This window comes from Salvelinus namaycush, chromosome 13, assembly GCF_016432855.1.
Source record: "Salvelinus namaycush isolate Seneca chromosome 13, SaNama_1.0, whole genome shotgun sequence".
NCBI classification, from domain to species: Eukaryota; Metazoa; Chordata; class Actinopteri; order Salmoniformes; family Salmonidae; genus Salvelinus; species Salvelinus namaycush.
Window position 1 is genome coordinate 29,709,620 of NC_052319.1, and position 21,526 is coordinate 29,731,145.

The following is a 21,526-nucleotide window of genomic DNA, read 5'->3' on the forward strand; positions in this document are numbered from 1 at the left end:
AAACGGATTGGTAGTCAGAGTCAACTTGTTATTCTCTGTCACAGAGGTTGCATGGTGAATTGGCTGCGTAGACACCGAGCGGTGAGCAGGCTTCAGCTCTACTGTGGAGCAACATGTGTTTTCACTGACAAGCAGCGCAATGTGGACGCTTGGCTCTCAACGCTCAGAACTGTCTATTTTCTCAGTCTGCTTTTTCTCGCTTTCTTTTACTGTTATTGTCCCTGACAAAAACCCAGTGCTAGCCCCACAAGTCCAACGCAACCGTTTGCATGCCACCCAACAGCTCCAGAACGCTCCCCACCACTCTCCCTTCTTCCTCTGAGAGACCCCCTCTCTCAACCTCCCTTTTGTTCTCGCTCTCCCTCTCTTCTCCAGCTGTAGTGGCTGGTTGTCAGCCACGGTGATCCGAGGGCTCTGATGCTAACGTAGCGAAGCGCAGCCGAGAGACCTCACTGCTGCTGGGTAGTGCTGCTGCTTCCCTCTCCAGAGTGTGAAGTCATTCTCTGGAGGAGAGAAGTGAAGGGGAGGAGAGTGAGGGAGGGAGGAGAAGGAGAGAAGTGAAGGGGAGGAGAGAGTGAGGGAGGGAGGAGAAGGAGAGAAGTGAAGGGGAGGAGAGAGTGAGGGAGGGAGGAGAAGGAGAGAAAGCGAGTGCAAGGCCAAAGATTGTATGTCGCACGCGCTCTGAAAACAGCTGCACCAACGAACATCCGCACAACGCTAGCTATGCCAATCGCCTTGAGTCCGACTATAGTTAGAGACAGGCAGGGGGTAGAGGGTAAATCAAAACAAGACTGGGCACTCCTCTGCGCAGAGAGAATGAGGGAGAGAGAATGAGTCTCCTATTTATAGCAGGAGACAAAGCCTGGTGTCTGTTTCCTCAGGGGATTGGAGGCCTTTCTGGGTTTTTTTTCCATCAACTGAGCGCTTCCGTCGGATTGTCTCTCTCCTTTTCGCTCTCTCGTTCATTCAGATCCAGTTACTGCCGCCCAGGGTGGAATCAGCCATCGTCAAAACATTATAGGTCCAGCGCTCCAGACGCAGCCCTGATTGTGTTTACTAGGCAAACAGAGCTCTAGTGTGAGTGTGTACTAGACGCTGAGACGTTCTGACTTAAAGCAGACGCAACCCTGGGCAAGAGAAGCAGTACACACAGAGACACTAACAGAATCACAAATTAAAGCCACCCTCTCATCAGTCCAAACCCAATACATGCCAAAACCAAAGCAAACCAGTAACTAAAACAGCAGAAGGCAAAATTACAGCTGGTAGGGAAAATGTTATCTTATCACTCATTTCACTAGGTGTCAAAAGAACAGAGTGGCATATTTCCCCGTTCTTTTGCCCCTAGCCAAGTTATCCTCCCTGGCCTAGACCACTGTCTCAGAGTGTAACTGAGAACGCTCTTCTCACAGTCTACCTCCAACATTGATTTCTTTCAGATCTGTTTCTGTTTCCTTCAGTCACTGAACTGGAAGCTTCAACTTCATAATGTAAAGGAGTGGATGTATGTACTTGGAGGGAGACTTCTGACCTTCAACATTCCTTAGACCACTTAGCCTCCAGAGTGGAGTTGTTTAAAGGAAGACTGACACCCACAGAGGAGGGAGTGGACCCCCTCAGGGTCCTTAAGAGGGTGTGTGGGGGGGTGGGGGGGTACTGTTAACGGGGCCCCCTAATCCCAGGGTTAGGGTGTAATCCTGCCATCGCTCTCTTTGAACTCTGACCCTGGCAGCGCGTGCCTGGACAGCCCCCTTCCTGGGCCGTCACCCTCACAGCTGAGGATTGAGAAGCAGCAGCTGAGCACCCCAACACACACACACAGACAGACAAAACAAACTGTTGCACACACAGACAGACAAAACAAACTTTTGCACACACACACACACACACACAGACGGACAAAACAAACTGTTGCACACAGACACACACACACACAGACGGACAAAACAAACTGTTGCACACACAGACAGACCACACTCTTACATTAACAAACATCTCACTCACCATAAATACCACATTGTGGAGGTAAGAAACACCACAACTCTTGTTAGGCTGGTCAGTGGTCAGACACAATACAATAGAGATTCTCTGGTCCCAAACCACTCAATGCAAGGAGAGGGGTTTACACACATCCAAAACAGAAAATTCTACAATAGAAAATATATATTATGGTTCCAAACAGCTCAAAACATCTATGGGCTTCTCAACCTCACTCATCCAAAATGATATCTCATGCCAGTTGTAGAAACTGAGCGATGCAGAATAGAGAGAAGGGAGCAGTATATGGCAGGAGACTGGGACTTGAAAACACACACAGGAGAGAGTAGAGTGGAGCAGTATTCGACAGAGGCACACAGAGAGCCTGGATGTTGAGGGAGAGCTGACGGATTTCTTCCACACTTAATCTCGCTCACAACACTAAGCCAGAACGTCAGCTTCACACACACACGTTTCACTGCCATATCTACACGTCACCTAGGAAAAATACTACATTGCAATATCAAGATTAATTGTAATAAATGCTTCACTATAAAATGTCATGTTTCACATGCCTCATTATAAAATACAGTTCAAACCCTCCCTCTCCGTAGTAAGAACCACAAGAGGAGACGGAGACAACAGTCAAGGAACAGTCAGCAGGACAGAAGGATGTTCTAGCTACATAGAGAGATGAGAGAAATACTCACGGTGAAGAAGAGGTCCATGACGCAGGTGTCGAGCAGGGCTTCTCTCCAGGTCTCTGTGGGCTTCAGCATCACGTTCTGGGTGGACTCAAACATGGCGATGTAGTGGCGCCCCAGTGACCCCCAAGTTAAGGCCAACAGCATGGGGAATGCTGACTCTCTGGCTCACACACACACAAAAGCCCCTGTCACTAGAGCCCTGTCTGTCAGTCACAGTGGAATCTGGTCTGTCTCCCTCCCTCTCTCTCTGCCTGCCATGCTCCCTCTCTGCGGTCTGAGTGGCGTGGAAACTTGTGGTTACTCACCCACTAGCTCTCTCTCATCAAGTCTGCCACTCTCCTTCCTGACTCTGTTGCCCTCTCTCTCACACTCAAGGCTCTCTCTTTCCTTCACTGTGTCTTTTTCTCTCTCTCGCTCTATGCTGAGGCCCAGTGAAGAAACTCCCACAGGAATGCCAGATCAAAGCCAGTCGCCATCACAGGCCAAGCATTCCACTGGGCCGGACCCACAGCCACTCCCATATATACACACACACAGTGCACACACACACACACTGCGCACACACACAGTAACACAAACAGTCAGGCTGAAGAGACAGGTGCCAGCTTTGTGCTTGAGTGTGTGTGTGTCCCTCTCTGCACTCCCTCCAGCAGCCTTGGCTTTATGACCTTCTATAAAAAGCCCTGGTCCACCAGAACTCTGAGTGAACCTGAAGAGAGAGAGAGAGGAAGAGGGAGAGAAAAAGAGTGTGAAAAGCCTCTTGGGAAGTGTTGGAGACGAGGTATTAACTCCGGGGACCAACCACTGGAGTTCATATGTGTGAGAGATTTACCTTACTGACAACCATGCATGTATCAAATACAAAACAAAGATTTTGGGGTATATACTGAAGCAGATTTTAGTTTGGGTGCCAGTATGTTTAGCTATCATTCAACTTCTTACCACTCCATGTCACACTAAACAGCCTGGCCTTCAATCTTCAAATATGAACATTCATTAATCAGCTTGAGTAGAAGAGGTTTTTGATCCAGATTCAATAACCCTTCAAGCTATAATCAAATCAAAAGGTTATGCAAATACTGGAACTCTATCACTTTTTATCCTCCACAGAACACATTGGTATTCATTTGGTTGCTAGCAACCGTTTGTCCAGACGAAACCATTTGTTCAGACGAAACCAATCTGTCAAAAGTTGCTAGCTCATGTTAAATTTCTCAAACTAAATAATACCTCAATTCCAACCACAAAACGACGTAGCTGTTTTTAACCTAAAAAAATACAGCAACTTGACTAGCTAACAGCTAAATGTTTTTGACTTTGTTGTTATATAATTCTATACCGAACAAAAATATAAATAAAACACGCAACAATTTCAAAGTTTTTGCTGAGAGTTAGTTCATATAAGGAAATCAGTAAATTTAAAAATTCATAAGGCCCTAATCTATGGATTTCACATGACTGAGCATGGGCGCAGCCAAGAGAAAATCCAAATTAGTTTTTCCCTACAGAAATACTCCTCTAAGTCTATATTTAACTCATCTAGGTATTTTCTGTCCAGATGACTTTTTGGCCATTGTAGATACAGTACATTGGCAGTGGACGTGTTAAGAGTACAAAGCTATGTTAAGGAGTTGGGGGGGTTTAAGTGATACATCCTCCACTAAGTCTCGCTTGCAGCCCTGTCATGTGAAATAACACTGGAGGAATGCCCCACACCCCCTCCCTCCTCGCTCTCCCCTGCTCTCCCCAATTCCCCCCTCTCCTGCCCGAGTTAGGACAGCCGCCCCCAAGACAGCATAACTCACTGTTTGGGGTGTATGTGTGTCAAGGTCTCCAGTGGGTCAAGGCGAGGGGCAGGCCTGAAGCCTGAGCAAGACCCCAACCCGACCTCAGGGTTAATGTCAGTGTGGAGATGCGCTGTCGTACTAACGCACAGGGAGCGCGGCTCAGAGGTGACACACGCCATGGCCCAGAGGGGGAGTGCGGCGCGGACAGATGCCACACATGCCGCGGGTTGGTTTGTGAAGGATCGAGCCAGGCTACGGCTGTCAAGCATGCAATTAAGGAGCAGCCCCTTGACACACACACACACACACTCACATTCAAACACAGAGACATGTCTGATACACGTGGACAGAAAGCCACACCACTTTACCTTCCCAGGAGTCTTCATAAATCTGTTCTCTGTTCCAACAATCATTCAGACAGCACCCACACTGACTAACTGCCACTTGAAACACACACACACAGAGACACACACAGAGACACACACAGAGACACACACAGAGACACACACAGAGACACACACAGAGACACACACAGAGACACACACATGAGGGTGTCTGGTATTCCAGACGGACACTCAACAAGCAGTGGGGTTTAAAGAGGCTGGCGGCCCTTGACCCCCCCTTGCCTGCCCCCCCCCCCTTAAAGAGGCCTGGTTATTGGGCTGCTATCTGGTATGGGCAGACACAGACACACAAGGCCTCTTTGAAAGTGATACATAACCCTGGTTGGCAGCGACGCCACCTCAGATCCATTTAAATACTGAGAGAGGCGGGAGAGAGAGAGGCTGCCAGTCTGAGTAGGATTAACGCGCCAATGACACACACATGTACCCACATGCACGCTCGCACACACACACACACGACTTAGAACACACCAACACAAACACAGCCAAATATGAGAGCAACAAATGAAAACATAATGGTACGACCATATATCACATCCCAAACCTTTTGCACTGAACCCAAGACCCCTGAATGTTGGTATGATAAAAACAAACAAGACCAACGTTTCTGTCCAAACTACTACCCTCCAGTGGGACATTCGGCCCCAAACTACTACCCTCCAGTGGGACATTCGGCCCCAAACTACTACCCTCCAGTGGGACATTCGGCCCCAAACTTGCAAAGAGACGATTCTGCTCCTAGTGCCGGTTCCGTTCCTTGTTCTAGCATCTCTTCTCTTAACTCATATGGACCCAGAACTTAATTGAGTAGCTGACCAATTATGTAATACTTTAGTTCTGGGTTAACACAGGTCCTAATCCACCAATGGGAAACACTGCAGACTAGAGAAAGGATATGATTGGGCGGCAAGAAGTTCCAGCTGAGGACCTGATTGGCCAGGGCCAGGTATCTCTGGAACACTGAGGACATCTGAGCGTTGAGGTTCTCTCTGCGACTGAACTCCTGCAGCACCTCCATTGTCAACATGAAAATCTGATGAAGGTCATCCTCCTGAACACACACATTAGGGCAAAAACACACAAAACTGTCATTGCAAGCAAACAAACACACTCCTACCAAGTCAGAGATAACATAGTGTTCACTTAGAAAGGAACAGAGGAGAAGGAGCAGGAGGAAGAGAAGAGCCCTGACCTGAAAAATGCGTTTGCAGCTGCCGTGGAACTCCATGTTGAGGCCGATGTTACTGGTCTTACTGGAGCTGGAGAACTCACTGATGAGGGCCGTCAGGATGGAGCAGGCCAGCGTCTGCTGCAGGTGCACAAACATACACACACAGGTCACACACACCGTCTGGTCATATTTCACATTGAGGGTAGCTGACAGAATAGCAGCCAGCTTACTACAGAGGCCTGATCTAAAAGAGAGCCAGGCTTTGAACCTCTCCCTGGCCTCCTGAAACTCTACCTGGCCTCCTGAAACTCTACCTGGCCTCCTGAAGACACAGACTGCCATCTAGTGGAGACAGGGGAGCTCTACTACTGGGAGAGTTCATATCAGGTTGGTGAGACCAGAAATCTCAAAGAAAAAGTGGGAAACAGCATGGACCTTTAAAGGGCAACAGCACTTCCTGATTTGGCCTCGTTTTTTATGTGGATGTCTTGTGTGCTCACAGGTGGGAAAAGTTTGCCAAATTATTTCGCCAATAAGCTTGTGCAACCGTGGCAAAGTTGATTTGACTTTGGATAGCATATCTCCGGGGCTGGTTAGGGACTGTCAATAAATAAAAATGTAAAATGACACTATTTTCCTGTTGCACACCTTTTAGTTCTCATTAAATGCTTTCAATATTTGTATATGAATTTCTACAATTTATAGTTGGTTTGAGTTTTTTAAGTCATTGAAATTTGGAGCTATTAGAATTTTAACATATTGTCCCATGTACATTATGTAATTTACTGATGGTCCCTAACCTAGCCCCATAGGGATATCCAAAGTCCATCCGAATTGACCATGGGCATTATGATTGGGTTGCACTAGCTGCACTCCAAATTCATGATTACTTATGTGCTGCCAGCATGTGGACAGGATTGAAACAAACCCAACCTTCATTTACATTTTGATGCAGTCTCACAAAACTTTGTTTTGGACAAGACTGACTATGATCAAAATTATCCTATTTAAACTTTGAAGTCAATTTTGACAGTAGAATAAATGTTTGACTCATAGATGCCACATAGGCCATTTTCTAAATGAGAATATGGATTTTAGGGGCAGTTGCTCTTTAAAGCCAGAAGCACAGTGAAAATCTACTATCACTATTGGATTTGAGGGAGTGGACTTGTTCACCACACACAGAAAGTATTCAGACCCCTTGACTTTATCAACATATTGTTATAAGCTTCGCACACCTGTATTTGGGGAGTTTCTCCCATTCTGCTCTGCAGATCCTCTCAAGTTCTGTCAGGTTGGCTATTTTCAGGTCTCTCCAGATATGTTCCATCGGGCTCAAGTCCGGGCTCTGGCTGGGCCACTCAAGGTCATTCAGAGACTTCTCCCAAAGCCACTCCTGCGTTGTCTTGGCTGTGTGCTTAGGGTTATTGTCCTGTTGGAAGGTGAACATTTGCCCCAATCTGAGGTCCTGAGCGCTCTTGAGCAGGTTTTCATTAGGGATCTCTCTGCACTTTGCTCCATTCATCTTTCCCTCGATCCTTACTAGTCTCCCACTCCCTGCCGCTGAAAATCATCCACAAAGCATGATGCTGCCACCACCATGCTTCCCCCGAAGGGATGGTGCCAGGTTTCCTCAAGATGTGATGCTTGGCATTCAGGCCAAAGAGTTCAATCTTGGTTTCATCAGACCAAAGAATCTTGCTTCTCATCGTCTAAGAGTCCTTTAGGTGCCTTTTGGCAAACTCCAAGTGGGCTGTCATGTGCCTTTTACTGAGGAGTGGGGCTTCGGTCTCGCCACTCTACCATAAAGGCCTGATTGGTGGAGTTTATTTTATTTCACCTTTATTTAACCAGGTAGGCATGTTGAGAACAAGTTCTCATTTACAATTGCGACCTGGCCAACATAAAGCAAAGCAGTTCGACACATACAACAACACAGAGTTACACATGGAGTAAAACAAACATACAGTAGAAAAGTAAGTCTATATACAATGTGAGCAAATGAGGTGAGATAAGGGAGGTAAAGGCAAAAAAAGGCCATGGTGGCGAAGTAAATACAATATAGCAAGTAAAACACTGGAATGGTAGATTTGCAGTGGAAGAATGTGCAAAGTAGAAATAGAAATAATGGGGTGCAAAGGAGCAAAATAAATAAATAAATACAGTAGGGGAAGGGGGCTAAATTATAGATGGGCTATGTACAGGTTCAGTAATCTGTGAGCTGTTCTGACAGCTGGTGCATAAAGCTAGTGAGGGAGATAAGTGTTTCCAGTTTCAGTGATTTTTGTAGTTCGTTCCAGTCATTGGCAGCAGAGAACTGGAAGGAGAGGCGGCCAAAGGAGGAATTGGTTTTGGGGGTGACCAGAGAGATATACCTGCTGGAGCGCGTGCTACAGGTGGGTGCTGCTATGGTGACCAGCGAGCTGAGATAAGGGGGGACTTTACTTAGCAGGGTCTTGTAGATGACCTGGAGCCAGTGGGTTTGGCGACGAGTATGAAGCGAGGGCCAGCCAATGAGAGCGTACAGGTCGCAGTGGTGGGTAGTATATGGGGCTTTGGTGACAAAACGGATGGCACTGTGATAGACTGCATCCAATTTATTGAGTAGGGTATTGGAGGCTATTTTGTAAATTACATCGCCGAAGTCGAGGATCGGTAGGATGGTCAGTTTTACGAGGGTATGTTTGACAGCATGAGTGAAGGATGCCTCGTTGCGAAATAGGAAGCCAATTCTAGATTTAACTTTGGATTGGAGATGTTTAATGTGAGTCTGGAAGGAGAGTTTACAGTCTAACCAGACACCTAGGTATTTGTAGTTGTCCACATATTCTAAGTCAGAACCGTCCAGAGTAACGATTCTGGACGGGCGGGCAGGTGCAGGCAGCGATCGGTTGAATAGCATGCATTTAGTTTTACTTGTATTTAAGAGCAGTTGGAGGCCACGTAAGGAGAGTTGTATGGCATTGAAGCTCGTCTGGAGGGTTGTTAACACGGTGTCTAAAGAAGGGCCAGAAGTATACAGAATGGTGTCGTCTGCGTAGAGGTGGATCAGAGACACACCAGCAGCAAGAGCGACATCATTGATGTATACAGAGAAGAGAGTCGGCCCAAGAACTGAACCCTGTGGCACCCCCATAGAGACTGCCAGAGGTCCGGACAACAGGCCCTCCGATTTGACACACTGAACTCTGTCAGAGAAGTAATTGGTGAACCAGGCGAGGCAATCATTTGAGAAACCAAGGCTATCGAGTCTGCCGATGAGGATGTGGTGATTGACAGAGTCGAAAGCCTTGGCCAGGTCAATGAATACGGCTGCACAGTATTGTTTCTTATCGATGGCGGTTAAGATATCGTTTAGGATCTTGAGCGTGGCTGAGGTGCACCCATGACCAGCTCTGAAACCAGATTGCATAGCGGAGAAGGTGCGGTGGGATTCGAAATGGTCGGTAATCTGTTTGTTGAATTGGCTTTCGAAGACCTTAGAAAGGCAGGGTAGGATAGATATAGGTCTGTAGCAGTTTTGGTCAAGAGTGTCCCCCCCTTTGAAGAGGGAGATGACCGCAGCTGCTTTCCAATCTTTGGGAATCTCAGACAACACGAAAGAGAGGTTGAACAGGCTAGTAATAGGGGTTGCAACAATTTCGGCCAGATTTTGCAGCTCTTTCAGAACATCAGTTGACTGGATTTGGGAGAAGGAGAAATGGGGAAGGCTTGGGCAAGTTGCTGTGGGGGGTGCAGTGCTGTTGACCGGGGTAGGGGAAGCCAGGTGGAAAGCATGGCCAGCCGTAGAAAAATGCTTATTGAAATTCTCAATTAGAGTGGATTTATCGGTGGTGACAGTGTTTCCTATCCTCAGTGCAGTGGGCAGCTGGGAGGAGGTGTTCTTATTCTCCATGGACTTTACAGTGTCCCATAACTTTTTTTGAGTTTGTGTTGCAGGAAGCAAATTTCTGCTTGAAAAAGCTAGCCTTGGCTTTTCTAACCGCCTGTGTATATTGGTTTCTAGCTTCCCTGAAAAGTTGCATATCACGGGGGCTGTTCGATGCTAATGCAGAACGCCATAGGATGTTTTTGTGTTGGCTAAGGGCAGTCAGGTCTGGAGAGAACCAAGGGCTATATCTGTTCCTGGTTCTAAATTTCTTGAATGGGGCATGCTTATTTAAGATGGTGAGGAAGGCATTTAAAAAAAATAACCAGGCATCCTCTACTGATGGGATGAGGTCAATATCCTTCCAAGAAACCCGGGACAGGTCGATTAGAAAGGCGTCTAAAAACCTGTTTTTGCTTTGTCATTATGGGGTATTGTGTATATGGATTAAATGAAACACTTCATCAATTTTAGAATAAGGCTGTAATGAAACAAAATGTGGAAAAAGGGAAGGGGGTCTGAATACTTTCCGAATGCACTGTAGCTAGAATTTTTGGGGGGCAGCAATTAGACCGAGGTTACAAAACGTTTTGATTTTTGTCACCAATATTTACATTTCCCAAAAGACATAAATCATGGAGATGGATGGATATACATTCCTAAACACAATGATGTGATAGCACAGACATTATCCCAAAATGGTGTCAGTTTGTCAAAGGTCCACAGCATATGTAATAGGGTTCCTTTTAGTTTTTTGAATCTCCAACAGAGATATGACATTTCTGGGTGCATTACATGCATTCTGTCAGGAATGTAGTAAATCCTATGGATTATCTTTATTTGCAATCATTTATTTCTAAGGTCGTAGGATCAAATATGAAAATGTTCACATATCTGTGACCAAGCTTTTCCCCTGCACTTTCACCTTGCTCAACATATTGTTTGGATTTCAGGGCAGCAGTCTCTGCAGAGCGGGTGTTTATTAAATTATATTCAAGCTTCAAAAGTGTTCAACTGTTGATGGGTGTCAACATGTCTATCTAAGCTGTGTTTTCTATCTAAAGGCGTTGATTTTCTGTTCTAGTATTTCACATTTTTTATTGGTTCTTTATCTTATGTTAAGAGTAAGACATGATACATCCTCTCATATATGCTTTAAGAGCTTCCCAGACAACAGTTGTGCATACTTCATTATCTACATTTATTTCCAAAAACATGTCTCTATGTATTGAGATATGAGGTAAACTCCTCATCTCAAAGCAAATGTTATGTCACATGCGCCGAATACAACAGGTAGAATTGACTGAAATGCTTACTTGCGAGCCCTTTCGCGATGCAGAGTTAAAAAATTAAGAAAAAGATTAACCCCCCAAAAATAACGAGACTATTTACAAGGAGTACCGGTACCGAGTCAATGTGCAGCGTTACAAGGTAGTTGAGGTACATGTAGGTAGAAGTACAAGTGACTAGGCAATCAGGAAAAATAAACAGGGTAGTAGCAGCGTATGTGAAGAGTTTGAAAGAGTGTGTCTATGTGTTTGTGTGTGTGTGAATGAATAAATGTAGTCTGTGCGTTAGAGTGTCAGTGTAGTGTGTGAGTATGTACATTTGAAGTTGGAAGTTTACATATACTTAGATTGGAGTCATTAAAACTCGTTTTTCAACCACTCCACAAATTTCTTGTTAACAAACTATAGTTTTGGCAAGTCGGTTAGGACATCTACTTTCTGCATGACACAAGTAATATTTTAGAGACAGAATATTTCACTTATAAGTCACTGTATCACAATTCCAGTGGGTTAGAAGTTTACATACACTAAATTGACTGTGCCTTTAAACAGCTTGGAAAATTCCAGAAAATGATGTCATGGCTTTAAAGCTTCTGATAGGCTAATTGACATAATTTGAGTCAATTGGAGGTGTACCTGTGGATGTATTTCAAGGCCTACCTTCAAACTCAGTGCCTCTTTGCTTGACATCATGGGGGGGAAAAAACTTAAAAAAACGGGAAAATATTTGTAGACCTCCAGAAGTTTGGTTCATCCTTGGGAACCATTTCCAAACGCATTAAGGTACCACGTTCATCTGTACAAACAATAGTACGCAAATATAAACATCATGGGACCACGCAGCCGTCATACCGCTCAGGAATGAGACGCGTTCTTTGGTGTGAAAAGTGCAAATCAATCCCAGAACAACAGTAAAGGACCTTGTGAAGATGCTGGAGGAAACGGGTACAAAAGTATCTATATCCACAGTAAATCGAGTCCTATATCGTCATAACCTGAAAGGCCGCTCAGCAAGGAAGAAGCCACTGCTCCAAAACCGCCATAAAAAAAGCCAGACTACGGTGTGTAACTGCACATGGGGACAAAGATTGTACTTTTTGGAGAAATGTCCTCTGGTCTGATGAAACAAAAATATAACTATTTGGCAATAATGACCATCGTTATGTTTGGAGGAAAAAGGGGGATGCTTGCAAGCCGAAGAACACCATCCCAACCGTGAAGCATGGGGGTGGCAGCATCATGTGGTGGGGGTGCTTTGCTGCAGGAGGGACTGGTGCACTTCACAAAATAGATGGCATCATGAGGAGGAAAATGATATGGATATATTGAAGCAACATCTCAAGACATCAGTCAAGAAGTTAAAGCTTGGACGCAAATGGGTCTTCCAAATGGACAATGACCCCAAACATACTTCCAAAGTTGTGGCAAAATGGCTACGGACAACAAAGTCAAGGTATTGGAGTGGCCATCAAAAATCCCTGACCTCAATCCTATAAAAAAAATTGTGGGCAGAACTGAAAAAGCGTGTGCGAGCAAGGAGGCCTACAAACCTGACTCGCAGGAGGAATGGGCCAAAATTCACCCAACTTATTGTGGGAAGCTTGTGGAAGGCTACCCGAAACGTTTGACCCAAGTTAAACAATTTAAAGGCAATGCTACCAAATATGAACTGAGTGTATGTAAACTTCTGACCCACGGGGAATGTGATGAAAGAACTAAAAGCTGAAATAAATCATTCTCTCCACTATTATTCTGACATTTCACATTCTTAAAATAAAGTGGTGATCCTAACTGACCTAAGACAGGGAATTTTTACTGGGATTAAATGTCAGGAATAGTGAAAACTGAGTTTAAATGTATTTGGCTAAGGTGTATGTAAACTTCCGACTTCAACTGTAGTAGAGTCCAGTGAGTGTGCATAGAGCCATTGCAAATAAAAAGCGTGTCAATGCAAATAGTCAGGGCTGCCAATTAATTAACTGTTCAGCAGTCTTATGGCTTGGGTGCGGAAGCTGTTCAGGAGCCATTTGGTCCCCAGACTTCGCGCTCCGGTACCACTTGCCGTGTGGTAGAGGAAAACAGCCTGAGATTTTGATGGCTGGAGTCTTTGACAATCTTTAGGGACTTCCGCTGACGTCGCCTGGTATAGAGGTCCTGGACGGCAGGGAGCTCGACCTGTATGCACTACCTTCTGTAATGCCTTACGGTGGCCAATTATTGTGGCACATGTTTCGGAGAAAAATATTTATTTCACATGTATTTTTTTCAATAATTTCACTTCAAATAAAGGTTCGATTTTTGTGAATATTTTGAATGAAAGACCTAGAGTATAAACAGCAAAGACATTTTTTTCACAGCCCGTTTTGCTCATATTTACCAAGGGTGCCAATATTAGTGGTGGGCACTATACATAAACAGCTACAATAAAAATAGTATTGGCCAAACCTCATGCTTCTTAGTGGGCATGTATTAACAAGACATAAAAAACTAAACAAAACATTAACTCTCTCATATTCCTCTTTCACCTCCTCCCCTTTGATGTTTCATGAATGAATCTGTCCTGTACTGTTGCACAAGTGAGAGAATGACCTTGTCGGTGCCTTCGTAGTGGTCATTCCCTTTAATGCAGGTTACTGGTCATTGGCTAATGTCTCTATGCAATACAAACAATATATACATATATATATATACATACACATACATACATACACAGAACCAGTCAAAAGTTTGGACACACCGACTCATGCAAGGGATTTTCTTAATTTTTTTATTATTCTCTCCATTGTAGAATAATACTGAAGACATCAAAATTATGAAATAACACATATGGAATCATGTAGTAACCAAACAAGTGTTTACAATGTAGAATATAGTACAAATATAGAAAAACCCTGGAATGAGTACGTGTGTCCAAACTTTTGACTGGTAGCCTATATATAAATGCGCTCTAGTCAACCACCTATTTTAAGTAAGGTGCATTATGAAGAAGGGGAAAAAAATGGATCTATAATATGACTAATGATTCCATAGGACTAAATGAGACACCTATTTTTTTCAGTATGTGTAATCTACGACAGTAGAGGGATCTGGGTCCCTGCGTGTTCAGCTCCCATACCCATTTCCAACCACCGTGGAGTGAGTGACAGTACTATGTGTCCATGCTATGTGCAATCAACTAGGCTAATTACTGTTTGTAAAGTAAATATAGTGATTATTATTAAGGTGTCCTGTCTTGGGCTGGTTCTGCCTTTTGAGATAGATGAGACACTTCTAAAGTATATATTGATAAATAGTCCTGGCCAGCGTGATAGGTCATCCCCTCAGGGTCAATAACGAGAGAAAAACAGCATAAAAAGCACTTGCCGGCCTCCTGAGTGGCCCAGCAGTCTAAGGCACTCCATCGCAGTGTTGCGGCGTCACTACAGCCGGGGGTTCGATTCCAGGCTGTTACACAACCAGCCTTCCCATAGGGCGGAGTACAATTGGGCCAGCATTGTCCGGGTTAAGGATTGACCTAACCCTAGTGACTCCTTGTGGCGGGCCAGGCGCCTGGAGGCTGACTTCGGGCGTCACTTGAATGGTGTTTCCTCCAACACATTGATGCAGCTGGCTTCCGGGTTAAGCGAGCGGGTGTTAAGAAGCACGGCTTGGCGAGTCATGTTTCGGAGGACACATTACTCGACCTTCGCCTCTCCCGAGCCCATTAGGGAGTTGCAGCGATCAGACAAGATTGTAATCAGGAAATTGCGGAGAAAAAATAAACACTTGCCATCAAATTTTATTTGTCACATGCTTCGTAGACAACAGCGAAATGCTTACTTACGGGCCATTTTCCAACAAGGCAGAGTTAAAGATACTAAATTAAATTTTAAAAATAGAAATATTGGCACAGTGAATAACAAATAGAAATAACAAGTAAATATAACATGGCTATTTAGGGAGTAAAAATAATATGGCCATATACAGGCAGACCAGTACCGAGTCAATGTGCAGGGGTATGAGGTAATTTAGGTAGCCATGTACTGTACATACAGTGCATTCAGAAAGTATACACACCACATAATACCCCCTAATGACAACGCAAAAACAGGTTTAGACATTTTTGCAAATTTATTGAAGAAAAAAAAGTGAAATATCTATAAGTATTACTCAGACCCTTTGCTAAGAGACTCAAAATTGAGCTCAGGTGCATCCTGTTTCCATTGATCATCCTTGAGATGTTTCTGGACATGATTTGGAAAGGCACACACCTATCTATAAGGTCCCACAGTTGACAGTGCATGTCAGAGAAAAAAACCAAGCCATGAGATCGAAGGAATTGTTCGTAGATCTCCGAGACAGGATTGTGTCGAGGCACAGATCTGGGGAAGGGTACCAAAAAAATGTCTGCAGCATTCAAGGTACCCCAAGAACACAGTAGCCTACATTATTCTTAAATGGAAGAAGTTTGGAAACACCAAGACTCTTCCTAGAGCTGGACGCCAGGCCAAACTGAGCAATCGGGGGAGAAGCGCCTTGGTCAGTGGTCAGGGAGGTGACCAAGAACCTGATGGTTACTTTGACAGGGCTCCAGAGTTCTTCTGTGGAGATGGGAGAACCTTCCAGAAGGACAACCATCTCTGCAGCACTTCACCAATCAGGCCTTTATGGTACAGTGGTGAGACAGAAGCCACTCCTCAGTAAAAGGCACATGACAGCCCGCTTGGAGTTTTCCCAAAAGGCACCTAAAGCACTCTCAGACCATGAGAAACAAGATTGTCTGATCTGATGAAACCAAGATAGAACTCTTTGGCCTGAATTCCAAGCGTCACGTATGGGGGAAACCTGGCACCATCCCGACGGTGAAGCATGGTGGTGGCAGCACCATGCTGTGGGGATGTTTTTCAGTGGCAGACACTAGTCAAGATCGAGGGAAAGATGAACAGAGCAAAGTACATAGAGATCCTTGATTAAAATCTGCTCCAGAGCGCTCAGGGCCTCAGCCTGGGACAAAGGTTAAACTTCCAACAGGACAACAACCCTAAGCACACAGCCAAGACAACGCAGGAGTGGCTTCGAGAGAAGTCTCTGAACGTCCTTGAGTGGCCCAGCCAGAGCCCAGTATTGAACCCAACTGAACATCTCTGGAGAGACCTGAAAATAGCTGTGCAGTGACGCTCCCCATCCAACCTGACAGAGCTTGAGAGGATCTGCAGAGAATGGGAGAAACTCCCCAAATACAGGTGTGCCAAGCTTGTAGTGTCATACCCAAGAAGACCCAAGGCTGTAATCGCTGCCAAAGGTGCTTCAACAAAGTATTGAGGAAAGGGTCTGAATACTTACGTAAATGTGATCAGTTTTAATAAAATGTGCAAAAAGAATTATTAAAAACTTTTTGATTTGTCATAATAGGGTTGAGTGGAGATTGAGGGGGGAAAAAAAACTCTAATTAATTTTAGAATAAGGCTGTCATGTAACAAAATGTGGAAAAGTCAAGGGGTCTGAATACTTTCCAAACACACTGTATAGGTAGGGGTAAAGTGACCAGTAGCAGCATATGTGGTGTGTGTGGCATCAGTGTGTGTGCATGTTATGTGTGGGAGTATGTACTGTGTGTTGGGCTGTCAGTGTACAGTGTCTTCAAAAAGTATTCACACCCCTTGACTTTTTCCACATTTTGTTACATTACAGCTGTATTCTAAAATTGATTAAATTGTTTCCCCCCCCCCCCCTCATCAATCTACACTCAACCCCATTATGACAAATCAAAAAATAGCTGCACTTTTTTTTGTTGCACATTTTATTTAAACTGACCACATTTACATAAGTATTTAAACCGGAATTTAAAATGGATTACATTTAAATGTTTTTGTCACTGGCCTACACACAATGTCAAAGTAAATTAATAAAAAATGTACAGCTGAACTGTCTTGAGTCAATAAGTAGTCAACCCCTTTGTTACGGCAAGAATAAATACATTCAGGTGTAAAAATACGCTTAACAAGTCACATAATAAGTAGCATGGGCTCACTGTGTGCAATAAGTGTTTAATTTTTTTTATGACTACCTCTTCTCTGTACCCCACACATACAGATAATTGTAAGGTCCCTCAGCCGAGCAGTGAATTTCAAACACAGATTCAACCACAAAGACCAGGGAGGTTTCCCAATGCCTCGCAAAGGGCAGCTATTGGTAGATGGGTAAAAATACAAAAAGGAGGCATTGAATATTCCTTTGAGCAAGTTATAAATTACACTTTGGATGGTGTATCAATAAACACAATCACTACAAAAATAGGCATCTTCCTTAACTCAGTTGCCGGAGAGGAAGGAAACCGCTCAGGGATTTTACCATGAGGCCAAAGGTGACTTTTAAACAGTTACAGAGTTTAATGGCTGTGATAGGAGAAAACTGAGGATGGATCAACATTGTACTTACTCCACAATACTAACCTAAATGACAGAGTGAAAAAAAGGAAGCATGTACAGAATAAAAAAATATTCCACAACATCCTGTTTGCAATAAGGTACTAAAGTAAAACTTCAACAAAAAAATGTGGCAAAGAAATTAACTTCATGCCCTGAATACAAAGTGTAATGTTTGGGGCAAATCCAACACATCACATCACTGAGTATCACTCTTCATATTTTCAGTTTTTTAGGATAATAATAAGCAGAATAGAGATAAGTACAGGCAAAATCCTTGAGGAAAACCTGGTTCAGTCTGCTTTCCAACAAGCACTGGGAGACAAATTCACCTTTTAGCAGGACAATATCCTAAAACACAAGGCCTAATCTACACTGGAATTGCTTACCAAAAAGACAGTGAACGTTCCTGAGTGGCCAAGTTCAAATGTTTACTTAAATCTACTTGAAAAGCTATGGCAAGACCTGAAAAAGCTTGTCTAGAAATTATCAACAACCAATTTCACTGAGCTCGAAAATTTTTGAAAAGAAATATGGGCAAATGTTGTACAATCCAAGTGTGGAAAGCTCTTAGAGACTTACCCAGAAAGACTCACAGCTCAGGGGTGTGAATACTTATGTAAAATAGATATTTCTGCATTTAAATTTTCAATAAATTAGCCAACATTTCTAAAAACATGTTTTCACTTTGTCATTATAAGGTATTGTGTGTATATGAGTGAGAATTATTTTTCTTTTAATCCATTTGAATTCAGGCTATAACAACAAAATAGGAATAAGTCAATGGGTATGCATACTGTAATTGTTCAACAAAGAGCTGGAAATAATAATTGAAAGGTGCATAATTGTGGGCTTCGCGCATATAAACTGTCTCGTTTATAAACTCGGCAATTGCCCATGTTTCTTCAACATTCATTTAAAGTGGAACTGACAGCGATTTAGCAACATTAAATCGTATTAAAATCTGTTCATATACACCCCCAGGAAGAATGACACCTTTTTTTAAACATTTTCTAACAAGCGAACACTTAGGTATGGTCATTTTCACATTTTCATAAATTCATAGAATGTTTGGGAATTACGTATAGTAAGGCATTTGTGAAAATTCTATAATAATATAGAGTGGGAAACCAGCCTTGCGTTTGGACAATTAAGACACTGCAGTAAATAAAACATCTGTCTTGTCCAGGACTGGAGTCTACGCAGACCGTTGCGGCATAGCCAATCAGAGCTACAGTAGGCCTATATACACACAATTAATATATTTGTATATAGGCCTACTTGCCTACATACAAATAATATAGGCAAAAAAGTTATATTTGTATATAGGCTTTTTGCCACATGGGCCTGCCATCATTCACTATGACCTGGACGGTGTTTACAGGCAGTAGCAACAGCGCAAATGTAGATAATTCGAACACAAAATACACCTGAATGGATTCCTGCAAATATGTAAATGCCAAAAGAGTCCTCTTACATTTGGGAACTTCACAGTCATATTGATCAAACAACCATGAAAAGTTGCTATCCCTCCCTCAGCTGCCTATGCACATCAACAAGATCAACAACCTATATTAGGCAGAGCAAGATGAGCTAAAAATCTAATGAGGGAACGTTAGATAAACACTCAAACTTTTTCAGCTAGTTGGCCTTCAGAATTGTACTGATAAACAATGGGGAATAGTAACCTGCTCATCCTTATGCAGTTTGTCTGCCAATGCATGCTTGTCCCAACCCAAGTTTTGACAACTGAATGGGAACTTGCCTGCCCACCTATTTGATCGATGCCAAATACATTGGATTGACAACTAAAAGAAATATGATAACTGTTGATAAGTCATTCAAGTTCAGCATAGTTAGCTAGAAAGCAAAGCGATTCATATTTCTTGCTAGCAAACAAATGACACCTGTATTTCTAGCTGTAGCCACGAAAAATGATATGGGGGGAAAAATGTGTCACTCCAAACGCCTCTCAGCATTTTGTATTATTCTGTACATACATCCAGGACACTACATTTAGTATGATATGTTATGATATGTATTCATTTGTGGATGTCCATCACCCATTTCGTATGATGTTACGAATTACAATTCGTATTATACGTTAGGAATTTGCAAAGCGTTCAATATGTTACGAATTTGCTAACCTTAGCTAGGCTAGGGGTTAGCGGTTTGGGTTAAGGTTAGGGGAAGAGTTAGCTAACATGCTAAGTAGTTGCAAACTAGCTAAAAAGTAGTCAACAAATTTGCGGGCCAGGCATAGCCTATTTGTTTATACAATTTTTTTTTTTAAAGCAAAACTGGGACCCAAACTGGCCATTACTTTTAGAAAAAATGTGTCCCTTTATAAATGTCCACTAGTAAATGCTGTATAACATTTTAACATATTAAAACATAAATATTACTTATCCAGTCTTTGCTGCTATGATTGCATATGTGCATAATATGCTGCTACCCTAATCAAAAAGTATTTAATAACTCCAAACAACAAAACGGAGCTATAGGTTGATTTTACATTTCAACGGTTTTCATATTTTTGCACTGCATGGATCACCGTTGCGGTTGAATGCAGCATTGCTGTATAATGCACTTAAAATGTATTGTAGTTGAGTAGCCAGCCTAGGCTACTGTTCAAATGTTGCTGTAATAGGTCTACGTGTTTCTCCTTTGCATGGTGTTTTGTTGCAGGTTTTTTTTGGGGTGGGGGGTTAGTCATTGTCAAACCGAAGCTAGACTGCAACATTTTAGTAGCCTAGCTAGGAATGTGGAATGTGTCTGTACACGTTCCCTCCGCTGCTCGCCTGCTCGCTGTAAACAGGACACACAAAAGCAACGCAATTGAAGTTGAATTCAATGATGCGAGCGCAGGCTGTAATTTCATAAAGGTGATGACTCACTCAACTGTTGACTCATTTATACTCGCTTGTGTGTCCTATTCGGCCCACGGGCCTTGACACATGTGCCCTAGCCTATTAGCCTCGTTATGACTGACTTGTGATCATTGCCCTTGCTAGCTTGATTGTATAGACATTCCCTGCCTTAGTTACAGTCGTCCGTTTTTGTTCAAAATATTGAGTCATTGTAAATGAAACATTGCATCCCGAAAGGGTGGAGGCAGTTAACAATGTAAACGACCAGCTGTGATTTACAACCTGAAATCAATATTTTTTTCGAACTGCTAAGAAATGTAATGGTGAATTGTATTAATCATGCATTGAACTGTATCCATCTGTTCTGCCAACAACGCCTTAGTGTACGTCATGGAATGTTGACTCAAATAAAACCTATTTTTAAAACCTCTTCTAAAGTTTTTGTAGCATAAAGTGGGATTTTTTTAAAAATGATATTATGATTGTCTGTTTCATATCTGCAAAGTAGTTAAAACGCTGTCAGTTCCACTTTAACTAATTCATTACCATTATTCATTGTACTTTCTATGGGAGAATAAAAATATAATCAACACAAGGTGATATCATGTTGCCCACATTAATAACACATTTTTCAATTAATATATACATTTCCCTGTTATCATGCGTTAATTCGGGCAAAAGTCAAATCCATTTTAAAAAAGAGAGCAACAAAAATAAAAAATACTGTGTTTACAATTTCAGCTCCTTTAAAAAAAAATGTTTTAACATGTGGGCCATTTAAATTCTTCCCACCCACTCAGGTCTTTGTAGCCTATTAGTGTAACGGATGTGAAATGGCTAGCTAGTTAGCGGGTACGCGCTAATAGCGTTTCAATCGGTTACGTCACTTGCTCTGAGACCTGAAGTAGGGTTTCCCCTTGCTCTGCAAGGGCCGTGGCCTTTGTGGAGCGATGGGTAACGATGCTTCGTGGGCGACCGTTGTTGATGTGTGCAGAGGGTCCCTGGTTCGCGCCCTTGTCGGGGCGAGGGGACGGTTTAAAGTTATACTG

At 43.2% G+C, this 21,526-nt stretch overlaps 1 protein-coding gene across 1 annotated transcript in view; it reads right to left on the reverse strand.

Moving 5' to 3' along the window:
- Positions 1-21,526, reverse strand: part of LOC120058415 (exportin-4-like) — a 38,890-nt gene that overhangs the window by 11,957 nt on the left and 5,407 nt on the right. Inside the window, exons 5-7 of the mRNA XM_039007065.1 lie at positions 6,068-6,184; positions 5,773-5,926; positions 2,688-2,800 (exon numbers count right to left, since the gene is read on the reverse strand). Of these exons, the coding sequence (XP_038862993.1) occupies positions 2,688-2,800; positions 5,773-5,926; positions 6,068-6,184 (384 nt within the window). The remainder of the gene's footprint in view (positions 1-2,687; positions 2,801-5,772; positions 5,927-6,067; positions 6,185-21,526) is intronic.